We start from the raw sequence: 12783 nt of genomic DNA on the forward strand, positions 1-12783 counted from the left end.
TATGCTGAAATCTGCCCTCCCCAAATACCAACCCAACATTTCTTGCTATACCTGACAACACCTCCCACACCAAATGAAATTCAGGCCCTGACAATTCCCCTAAATTTGAATGGAAGCACTATATAACATTAATCTTAAAATGGCTAAAGGTTAGTGGGACTAGAACTATTACCAGTGTTGATTAAGTGGAAAATATTTTATAAGATTCTCAAATTTTGGGTGATGGAGCAGTAGGCCTTTATTAGGGTCCTTTCAAACACAAAACCACACTCCTACCAGGCCAATTTAAAATTAGAAATTAATCCAATCCTTCTTAAAAGGTATTGTAAACCATAGGAGGAACTGTGACCTTATGACTCTTACTTTAGCTCACTTGTAACTAAGCTAAACTTCTGTTTCTAATTTATTTTATGCTTAGTTATGGTAATATGTGGATATTAAAGGAGGCAGCAGCAATTTACCTTTCCAATAACTCAAGTTTTCGAGTGTTCATTTTATAGTATGGATTCCATCATGCTTTTGTTTTTTAGGTTGATGACTGCTAACCCATCTCTGTCTGAGGGCTCTGCCCATATCTTATTGGAAAGAGGCACCACTAAGGTGCACGGAGGTAAAGCTGCAATTATTTCTTTTTTCATATTTATTTCAGTTTTAATTCTGGGCCCAGTAACAAATTTTTGTGGAGCTCTTATATTTCCCTGTGTATGCATGGGCTTTCCACCCACTTCCCCAAAAACGTGATGGCTGGGATAATTGATGATTCTGAATTGTCCCAGTTGGAGTGTGAGAGAGCCCCATGCTAGGCTGGCACTCTGCCTTTTTCTCAGTGCTGCCTGGATGGGCTTTGGGCTCCTGCAACCCTGAATTGAATTATGCAGGTAGAAGAATGTGTCTGGTGCCCCATATAAGGTTGGTTCCTGCCTAGATCCTGATCTTGATTCTGTTGGGATAGGCTCCACTCCTCACAACCCTGAAATTGGAATAAGTGAAATCAGAAAATGGGTGGATAATTGCATTTTGTAAATGCTGCTGGCTATCTGAAACTTTCTGGTTTTCGTTTTTCCTCTTTTTCTGTGTGGTTCCATCAATAGTTATATTGAGGTTAGGACATAAAGTAAGTGTTGATTTGTTACTTATACTTTATTCAGCTGTCCATCTGAAATTTTACTATGCAGGATTTTCCATTAAGTGTTTAACCATGCTCTCTCATGACTGTGTTCAGCTGCCCTTCTGTCTCTACAATTTAGATTTCCTCTGCTGTTAATCATGTTGTCCTTTTCAGGCTGCTTCTAGCACCTGCCAATGTTGCATGATGGGTTCTGAATTGAGAGTGGATATATGTGGGTGTGTGCCTTAAAGTTTATTGGCACCTGAATCTGTGAACTGGTTTAACCAGGTCATATGATGAATGGAGAGTTTTACTATGTATTGTACTCCTTTGAACAGGCTAGTCTTTGTCTGTGGAAGCAGTGAACACAATGCAGAATTTCGCCCTGCACAGTCCATCAAAGGTATTATTCTGTTGGCTCTGTAAAATGCCTTGTGATGTAATTGCTATGAATGGAGCAACAGTGTATAAAATAATGATAAAAGGCAAGTACTGTAGAAATACACTTGAAATGCGTGGACACCTTTTTTCTGAATTCACATTCATTTGAGCAGACAATCCTGTTTTCATTTACTATGCAAAGGTGCGGTCATTTCCATGTGTTTACGGAGTTTTTACACTTGTTTCAGGTGTCCATTTCAACAGAGATTTTCGGATTAATCTGGTGAGTCCTTTCTTATTCCATTCAGTTTTAAACAACTGTAAAACAAAAATCAAGTGAAAAGAAATATAACTAAGTTTCAGTAAAACACATTCAGGTATTTAAACGATATACATTTGTGACACACTCTGCTTATAAAAAGTACTCACATCTTGAAAGTTTTTGCATTTTATTGTTATGCAATATTGAATCTCAGTAGATTTAATTTGACACAACAGAAAAAGACTCTTTAATGTCAAGGTGAACACAGATCTGTGCAAAGTGGTCTAAATTAATTACACATCTAAAACACAAAATAAATGATGGCATTATTATTAGCACGCACTGGTGCAGCCAATTGGTTTTAAAAGTCACATCAGGAAAGCCTGGTGTAGCCCACAAGAAACCTACACCTTAGGAGAAGATTTGTTTTCCATTAAGACAACAACACCAGGCATAAAGCCAAAGCCACACAGGTATGGCTTAATAATAACAAAGTTTATGTCCTTGAGTTGCCAGTTCAGAGTTTCAGAGATTACTGGCTGAACTTGTCAATGGCGGTTCAATCATATCTCCATGCAACCTGACAGAGCCTCAGCAGTTTTGCAAAATCTAATGGGAAAAAGTGCTGTGTCCAGATGTGCAAAGCTCATAGAGAAAGACTTGTGCACACAGACACAAGGCTGTCATACCTGACAAAGGTGCATGTGAATACTTATGTGATCAATTTTGTGTTTTATCTCTATAAGCAGTTTGCAGAGATTTGTTTTCAGTTTGACATGAAAGTGTCTTTTACTTTTGAACAGTCAAAAAAAAAACACACACAAAAAATTAAATCCAATATGATTCGATATTGTTTAACAATGAAATGTGAAAACTACAAAGGGGGCAATTACTTTTTATAGGCATTGTAGGTGGCATGATAATGCAGTGCCTTCACAGATCCAACATCCTGTTTTTGAATTTTGTACCTGGGCGATGCCTTAATTGTGGAGTGTGTCTACATAGGTTTGTCCCCAGGTACTCTGGTTTTACTAGCAAATCCCAAAAAAATGTGTTTGATTATTTGATTGTAAACTGACTGTGTATGTGCATGTACAAATCTTCAACCCAGGTTCAGTGTATGCATTTTTTTTTTTTTTTTTTGCAGCCTGGAATTATACGCATGACTATGGAACAGGCCCTGGAATTACAGAAGAGAATAACAGCCAAACTACTGATTATCTTGTGAGGACTTTACATTTAAAATTATTTGCTAACTCTGCATTAAGCAGCAACTGCCTCGTAGCCTAGTTATTCTATTTATGTGAAATATAGTTAAGTCTACAGATGACGATAATGATGGAGGTGGTCATTTATTAACTGAAGAGTGAAGTATAACATCTGATAGCTGTGATTACTGCAACATTTATGGTGTCTTGTGAAAAACATCAACATTAGTCTCACATTTTCACACCATCCATTTTCTGAACCTACATATTTGAGTTTAAAATTGCAGGGTGGAGGACACTGGAGACAACCCGGCATCATTTTGCAAAAACCAGCCCATAATGTGGTAGCATCAGTATTGCCCTCTGAACACTGTTCAAGAATTGGGTCTGCAATTTATTCTGGGGTGGAAATGTCCTGCTTGCTACTGTGGCAGTGTGAAACAACCCTAGCACATACTTAGTTGGACAACAATATGATGATGTTGATGTGCAGGCTCCAGTTTGGTTTATTTTGCCAGAGAAGATGTCAATAGTGAAATTTCACAGGTGGTTAAAACAAAATCTATACAGAGGCAGTGCTGTTGATAAAAGTGCTTGTTAGTAGTTGGGCTTCATGAATTGTAGATTCTGTAAAGAGCCAGGCCAAGCTCATTGATGCGCCTCACTCTGGCTGTTCAGTAACAGCAGTTACTTTAAAGTTGTTTAGGAACTCATCTGAAATGACTGATGAATTCTGTCTACATGATTTTTTCTGTGATTTTTCAGTCTCATATTTGATTTTCATAATGTAAGCATGTAGGGAGCAGTTGTTGCACAGTCCTGTGACCTCCAATTGTATAGTCTGACATCTGTGACAACTCAGTCCAACTTGTCTGAGACTCGCCCTGGCAAAATCAGACATGTCTTAGGGGAATGCTTGTGTGTATGAGAGAGCCAACAACTTATGTGCGGTCACCCTGCAGCTACTAGGATTAAGGAATACGAGTGTTTTAGACCTCACGAACAGAGCACAAAGGTTTGTCTGCCTGATGTCTCATGGTTAATATACAATGACAGAATCGAAAAAATGAAAGGCTAATATTTGAGCTCATTTTCCCAAAAAAGCATTCATATAGAACTGTCAGAAACTGTCAGTATCCAAAGGTACAAGAGTGTTAGAATAGGATAATCACAATATCTACAAAGCTTAACCATTGGTAACAAAACTGTATAAAAAGAGTTCTGTATGTTCAGATTTGCTGTCCAGTTATGAGGTTGAAGGAGAAGGCTTGTTACCGTGGATCATCACTTGGAATGAAAAGTGAATGCATTCTGAATGGGCCTGTAATCCATCCTTGGTCCCTTTTCCGGTTCCGGCACCCCTCCTGCATGTATGTGGATAGTGGTTTTTGGCTCTATTGTGGTATGGACTGTCGCTGGACACTGCAAAGGCTCCAATGGGTGATTAGCCTGTATGAGCCTATTGTTCACCCTCTGAACTGGAGAACAACAGCCAATTAATGGCAAGGCATCATTCCACTTCTTGAAGAGAAAACACAAGGAGCTCTCTTCAGCAGAGTAACTCATTTTTTTAGGCTGCAAAATGACTTCTGTTTTTTTTTTTTTGGTGGATATTGTCATGTAGACAGACTATTACATCAGATCTGTGAATTCAAACTCTTTAAAAAGTTGCAAGAGCCTTTAAAAAGAGTTGGACCACATTGTTGCTGAAATCATTGAACCCAATCACACACAAGTTTAAAACAAAGGAAGCAGTCACAAAACTTGTTTGGGCTGTTCTTCCCAGTCTAGCTACAGCCCATGTTTTTTTCCCCTGAGGTTTTGGTGTCTTTGAAGCTCTCAAAGATGCCAAACCTGGAAGGTTATTAAACAAGCAAAGAAGCAGAAGCACATACACACTCTTTTATATCTGACTGATGGCAAGTTTCTTGAATTTAGATAATGATAACAAATTATGATGGATGATGATGGTAGTAAAAGCACTGAGTTATAGTCAATTCTGGAATAAATTACTAAAAATAAAAAAGTCATTCTTAAAGACTTCCTAGAAAACTCTAATTTACTCTGCTTTTTATATACTTTCAAGTATTCTAGTCATAAACTATTTCAAGTTACACAGAAAACAGGGTCTACCCCGGTAGTTTTCAAGGACCTCGGTCATTTATTACACTGGTCAACAAGCATTTTGCTACTGGGATTCTTTCACCTGTACTTTAACAAATTTCACTTGCTTCACTTTTCGTCCAGCACGTCTCGTTTTTTCAGTTATGATGTTCCAGGTCTTGGACAGTAGAGGCGATGCGTTTCAGCATTTAAGAAATAAGTTTGGTCTTGAGAAAATTGAAGCCAAAATTAAGGAAGGTGTTTTTGTTGGCCCTGAAATCCGAGAACTGATGCTTGACGATGAGTTCAAAAGGAAACTGAAGCCAACTGAATCAGCACCCTCATTCGTGCTGGTTGTCCAGACTTTTTTTGACAGTTACAGAGCAGGGAATTATACTGAGCTTGTGGAGAATATGCTGGAAGTATATTCACTTACGGGAGCCAGAATGTCACTGAAGACGCATTTTTTACATTCTCATCTCAACTTTTTTCCACCAAATCTAAGCGATGTCAGAGATGAGCATGGGGAAAGATTTTATCAAGATACAAAGGTGATGGAAAACTGATATCGGAGAAAATTTACTCCGAGCATGATGGGTGACTGCTGTTGGTTCTTGCAAGGAGACAGTGCAGTACAAGCACAAAAGCAATTGCCTCAAAACTTTTTGAGCACACTGACCTCACTTTTATATTGAGATAAATTGACATAAACTTGTTTTAAAGTGTTTCTGGTATCATCTTCTGGTTTGTTTCAGAATAAACACATCAAAACAACTTTGGTGGGACAGAGTTCAAACTCTAGATATTGTGTTGATATATTGATATTCAAAAGTGTCAAAATGGCAGTGATGTGTATCACAAAGTGTTATCTTAATTCCAATTTCATATATGAAACCAGTGTAAAAAACTTTTAATAGAGAGCTGCTCTGAAGTTCCCAGTAGCAAACAAAAAATATTTTTTCGTAGACCAGTGTTGTCGTAGTCGCCTCCTGAACCCCAATTGTGCAGTGGAGGCAGAAGGGTGCTGTGAGATGGGGGGGTTTACAGTAATACCAACACTTACTCATACTGGCCCAACTTATGTTCCCCCAGTTAACCCAATATGCATATGACCTTGTAGGAAATTAAACTGGGGATCATGGAGCTTAGAAGTGCTAGCACTAACCGCTGGACTGGCCTTGTAAAAAATCATTTTAGTTTGAAATGTTTTATATATTTATTTTCAAATGTTTGTTATTTCAAGGTTGCAGATTTTAGTTGATAAGATCACTGGGTTTGGATTCTGGCCCAGTCACTGTCTGGGAGGTTTTTGCACATTCTCCACATATCTGCACGATTTTTCCTTTTCGTTCATGTACTCAGGAAGCTGAAGGGCAAATCCTCAGACAAACAGACAACTGTCACACTGAACTTGTTACTTAAGTGGTTAGGCCTTCCTCACTCATTGGTATTTAACCATTTCCAATATATTCCTTTTAATTTAGAATATGAAACATTTATTTTCAGAAGCATTACTTGTGATAGAAACAATTTTGACATTTTTAAGCAAATTATTAACTACTGTAATTGAATGGAATTTGATGAAGCACCCAAATACAAATTTTACAGCATTGCACAATTGACCATCTTCAGCTAATTTAACAAAAATATGGCAAGAGGTTTCAACATTAAATCCTAGTTAAAAAGGAAAAAGTAATCACTTGCCAGTTGCTTTATTGCTGAGTGTTCCAAGGACAACAGAACACAATTGCCAAAGGTGGAAGTGCATGGAGAGCAAAAAGATCTTCCATCTACTCCTGCGTTTTCTGCTAACTCCATTGTAGGATTATGGGGGATCCCAGCATTGTCTAACCAGTCACTGCATCAGGCCCATATAGAGTGGACATTTGGAATGTGTGAGGAGACCCCTAAGGAGAAGAGGTCTAGCTGCAGACCTCTGACATTCTGCAATTTAGGTCTGCTAAACAGCCTACCACATGACACCTGTTCGATAGTTAACATTACTCCTGAGTAAGGCAGCCATCCCACAAGCATAACTTTAGGCATAGTGCTTTAGGAGAGTGGCGTGCATGGTAAGCCTTCAGTTGTGTGCGTCTCGTAACGTGACTGACGTGTAATTATCAAATGGGCGCAACAGAGGTGTGAAGGTCTGCAGCTCAACTCTGTTGCCCGCTAAGACAAAAGGAGGAAGTGCAAATTCTTAAAAGATTGTGCCAGGCCAGAACTCCAAGCTAAAGCTTCCGGAGCAAAGGGGCAGTGGTGTTAACCCAATGTGCCACCACACAGCTACAAGCAAACATTTTACTATAAAACATAGGAGCTTTACTCCAACTTAAACATTTTGAATATTTGAACAGTTTTTCACATTGAAAGTATGCCATGTAAATCAGTAGCTGCACAATATTAAAAGTGTTTTAGCAGCAAAATGTAACAGTTCTGTTTTCACAAATCATATTTAATTGTTGATACTAATAGGATGATGGGGGGGGGGGGGGGGGGGGGGGGGGTGTTGCAGACTAGAAGGGCTCAAATATCCAAGGACTGCGATATTTGGAAGCCCAAATGAAATAGTAAGAATTCACGACTTTGAAGTCTGTGCCCACGTCAACACCTCACAAGTGTATAAACCATAAGTTAAAGAGCGGTGACGCCAAGCTCTACCCACCCATGTATTCACACCAGCAAATTGAACAGAAATGTCACCAGTGCTTTAAAGCTTGTTAACATCCATTAACACATGCTGGCATTAAACAGCTCAGATTATCTTTTAATTCATCTCATGTTTATTACAGAGCCAATGACGGGATAGTCAAAAGGAAGGAGTTTCAACAGCTTGATAAATCAGATATGGACAAGATGCTTAAGGGCTACAGAGAAGTGTCAAAGAGGTAAGTTTGAGAAGATGACAAGAAAATAAAAGCTACCAAGTGTACTGTAAGTAATGTTAAAACATTTACAACAAAGAACAGTTGATACATAAAGAAAATAATGCTTGTGACTGCAAAAAAAAAAAAAATGTCAGTGTTAATGTCCAAACCTAGTCCAGGTCTTGGCCTTTTTGGAAACAGAAGCACCATCATCCACTCTTACACATTTTCAGCAAATTTCCACATTTGAGATGTAAAGGGCCGTGCATGTCACTAGAATAGAATTGAACAAAAAATGGCAGCTACAGCATGTGCCAGTTGATACGGCTGGACTAATGTGGTGCCTTGAAAAAGTATTCCGCCCCCAACTTTTTCATCACATAAATGATTGTTACAATCTGAAATTTTGATTGATTTGATGGTAATTTTCTTTTTTGTAATCACTCTTTTCAATCTTATTTTTTGGTGGGTGGTTGCTTGCACAAATAAATTATAAGCCATTAAAAAATTATATTCTAACAAGTGACATTTCATAATTTATAGGTACTCACCCCCCATTCTGTACTTTTGTTGAGGATGTAATGGAGCACAAAGTTACCCATTCCTCTATGCAGAATTTACTTAAGTTGTGCCAGGTAGGGAAGTCATGATAGCAGAATTTTTGTACTGTTTTTGATACCAATAGCAGTCAGATTATACTCGATACAATTGCAAAATGGAAATCCATTCAACATCCCATTCAAGCTTTATTTAACTTACCTTGTTTTCTCAGTGAACAATATGTGTGCCTTTTTCTGTAATAGAATATAAAAATAAATGCTAACAGTAACAAAAGCCTTGACACAGTTGTATATCCATCAAGAACTTACCCCTACTAGCATTAAAGCAAACTAAGTATTGGCAATTCATAAATATCAAAATACACATGCACAGCTTAGATTTTTAACCTCCTTAGCATGGTTTTTTCTCAAATAAATGTAAAAAGCATGACATTTCTTGGCTTGAGAAATGACATTTTTATTAAATCTCATTTTTCTAATGTAAAATGTGTAAAACACCAAAAGTATAATTTCAGAAGTGTAAAAAGTATAATAATGATACAAATAATTATATGAAAATAATTAATTATTATCCTGAGTATATTGGGAGAAGGATGCTAAGGATAGAGCTGCCAGGTAAGAGGAAAAGAGGAAGGCCTAAGCGAAGGTTTATGGATGTGGTGAGAAGAGGACATGCAGGTGATGGGGGTAACAGAACCAAGATGGAGAGGACTGAAAGATATGGAAGAAGATGATCCGCTGTGGTGATCCCTAACGGGAACAGACGAAAGAAGAAGAATGTGAATTCCATATGTACTGTCAAAATATGTCTTTTGTGTTGTACACTGTATATTTGAACAGGGAAAACTGCTTAGGCTAGGGTTGCCAGATTAGAAAATTAGAAATACGGGACACTCTTAAAATTTTGTCTCTATATTACTAATATATATATATATAAATTAATACATGCTCCTACACACCCAGACCAATATATTGTATAAAAGTAGAGACATAAGTTAAAAACATAAAGCAAGGATTTTAATGGGTTATGAGAAAAACAAAAGTAAAAATCATTTGAAAATTAGCTAAAACAATTCTGTAAAGTGAAATCATTTGAAAATGTTTATTTAATACAGACAACAGAGAAATATTATTATTTAACACAGGCAGTTAGACCAAAAGTGGGCCATGTCAAGTAGTAACAACACACTTTGTTGACAGTCACTGTATGTTGCAATGCTGATCCAGAACTGCACAGCAGCGCGGCTGGAGAGCAAAATAGTAAGTGTTGCTGCCTCCGCCAACCACAGCAACTGTACAAAGTTTCAAACAGGCAGCAAACACTCGTTACATTTGGGTTATTTTCATCAAATGATCCAAATTTTGGGACATGTCCCGTATATAGGGACGTCTGGAAACCCCGAGCTTGAGGTTGTACGGTCATGTTACCCAACACTGGTCACCATAACAGTTTGTCTCAACGATTCTTTCGATCGCGTCATCATATAGAAAATTACTTTTCAGTTTGTTTTCGTATGATTTAGCATGATGAACACTCTTTTGAAGATCAACCAGAAAAAAATTCTTACATTACATTAAAGTAAATTTAGAATCTGATTAAAAAAGTGAAAAGAGTTTTGAGGCTGACATACTTTTTCAAGGTACTGTATTTACTACAATTGCATGCATGGGTACAGCTGTCCTCTTTGTCCCAGATTCTGTTTCTTTATTTAACCATAAAGTATAATTTTTGAAAGTCCTCCTAAGGTCAGTGGTTTCCTTGTTCAGTCTCGGGGACCCCCACAGTGTTTTATTCCAACCAGATTTTCTTTCAGTGATTCACTGTGCCTCGATTGACCTCATGCTTTAATTAGCTGGTCTGATTTTCTTCACTTAAGTCTGCTTTTAGAGAAGAGCAGTACTGTGAGATTTACAGTCATAATGAAAGTATTTTTGCCGTGGCTTTAAATAACTTTTTTCCAATGTCCTATTCATCTACCTGTACGTGGAGGTTAACTGACTTACGTATTTGTATCCTCATAATGACCCAAGACAAGCACAGCAGACACTCAGGCAAACGACACAGAATTATGCAGTTCTGTCAGTGTCAAATCTACTAGTTTGATCACTAGAAAAACTGAATAACTAAAACACTGGAATGAAAATTTAACAGGACGACATAAATAAACCATTAAATGACCTCCATGTAGGTCTACACAAATGCTTGCTAATGTTCAAATAAAATTTAGCATACCCAGCGTAGACATTGCTGGTGTCAAACCTTTCATCATTCAGCATTGTTTGATCCAGTGTCTACTTCTTTCACACTTAGCTTCCAATTAAAGCAGTAAACTCCACAAAAAGATGTGGAATTAATAGGAAAATGAGAAGTTAAGAACTTAAAGCTCTAGGAGAGAGAGTAATTCTGAATTTCTTATGAATCTATAATCTTACACTACTACATTTGACACTGAGGTTTAAAAGCTTTGTGTCAGTTTATTGGAGCTTTACAACACATGACTGATGGTGTCCAAAGCTTCAAACGTCACTAAAGCAGTGGAGTGTGCCGATTGTCCTCATATGCTATGAAAGCTGCCTGTGAAACTACCACGTTGTATCTTATACAGAGAAGATATTGAACCCAAATTTGGAGGTGTGCAGCCCATTCTCCAACAATAAAGTATGGTTTGCTGTTCTTTTGTACAGAAACTTATAATTTGTCATTAATTACTCTACCCATTCTCGGTACTTGTGTACTAAATTAAATGGATGGCAGTAAAATATCTTTGAAAGGGTGTTCAACGCAATAGTTACACATTGCCTTAAAATTGAAACGTAATAATGATTTCCAATTGTACGTATGTATTTCTGTAATATTCCAAATTCTGTAAATTTCTATATTTTTTTTATCCCAATAAATGTTATGAATTCGTCAAAACACTTCTGTTTTCCTTTGTCATGCCTTCCGTTTAGTACACAAGTGCCCCATTCTCTTATCTTTGTAGGCCCAGTTCCACAAATGCATTTCTTCAACTCTGTTGACTCTGTTTGCCCCTAAGGGCAATTATTCCCCAAACACTGATGAAAAAATACACATTGTCTCACAACAAAAATCTTCCCTAAACAAGAAATCACCTTCAGGTAAAACAACTTCCCTCATGTAAAAAATGGTGGTAACAAAAACTACCATCAGAGGGAGGATGGGGACTGGAAAGCAGTAGTTGATATATGGGAATCCACTGGCGGTCAAAGACACAGCCCTAAAATGATGGAACCATAAAGCGAACTGTGGAAGTTATGATGTCATCTTCCTGGATTTGTGCTAGTTGTGTTCACTTGCTCAGAGTTTGCAATATGATGCGGGAGTACTAATAAATGATAACTGCAATTTGACATGATAAACAAACCCTCTCACCTTATTAGGTATTAATTCTACATTCAGTAAATTTGTACACATTTTATATTTACAGTGCATCCGGAAAGTATTCACAGCGCATCACTTTTTCCACCTTTTGTTATGTTACAGCCTTATTCCAAAATGGATTAAATTCATTTTTACCTCAGAATTCTGCACACAACACCCCCATAATGACAACGTGAAAAAAGTATTGAGCAAAGGCTGTGAATACTTATGTACATGTGCTTTCTCAATTTTTTTATTTTTAATAAAATTTGCAAAAATCTCAAGTAAACTTTTTTCACATCGTCATTATGGGGTGTTGTGTGTAGAATTCTGAGGAAAAAAATGAATTTAATCCATTTTGGAATAAGGCTGTAAACATAACAAAATGTGGAAAAAGTGATGCGCTGTGAATACTTTCCGGATGCACTGTATTGCCAAAAATATATAAATGTAGGTAGTTTGCACATATTTGTTGCAGAAGACCTTAAGTTTAGGAGATAAATGTTGTATCCATCCATTTGGCTTCTCATCTGTTTATCCATTTTTAGGGGCTACAAGAACCATTGCCCTGTCCCCAGCACAAGGCAGACACTGGGAGAACATACACGCTCCACACAAGCAGGGCTCCAGGATGCTAGAGCTATGATGCTATCATGACAGCCTTAGATATTTTTGAATATGTGAATGAACAAAGAAGGGAAATAGTAAATATCCATTGATGTCTACTGATCTAATTTTGGGATTGACATTGGAAGTGATGCATTCTGTTGACACGATTTGTGACTCAGTGAAGCAGACAGAAAGGGCATGAATGTGTAGTCGAGTACAGACGCAGTCTTGAAAATAAACAAGACACACTAGAATCCTCAATTTTTCCAAAAAAAGATATTTCTCATATCAGGTTGTTAAGGA

General features: G+C 37.5%; 1 protein-coding gene across 1 annotated transcript in view; it reads left to right on the forward strand.

The window, feature by feature from the left end:
* serhl (serine hydrolase like) overlaps positions 1–12528 on the forward strand; it is a 29547-nt gene extending 17019 nt beyond the window's left edge. Inside the window, exons 9-13 of the mRNA XM_051934928.1 lie at positions 531–610; positions 1738–1772; positions 2899–2975; positions 7855–7950; positions 12420–12528. Of these exons, the coding sequence (XP_051790888.1) occupies positions 531–610; positions 1738–1772; positions 2899–2975; positions 7855–7950; positions 12420–12528 (397 nt within the window). The remainder of the gene's footprint in view (positions 1–530; positions 611–1737; positions 1773–2898; positions 2976–7854; positions 7951–12419) is intronic.
* Positions 12529–12783: the final 255 nt, after the last annotated feature.

This window comes from Erpetoichthys calabaricus, chromosome 12 (assembly GCF_900747795.2).
Source record: "Erpetoichthys calabaricus chromosome 12, fErpCal1.3, whole genome shotgun sequence".
Classification (NCBI taxonomy): Eukaryota; Metazoa; Chordata; class Cladistia; order Polypteriformes; family Polypteridae; genus Erpetoichthys; species Erpetoichthys calabaricus.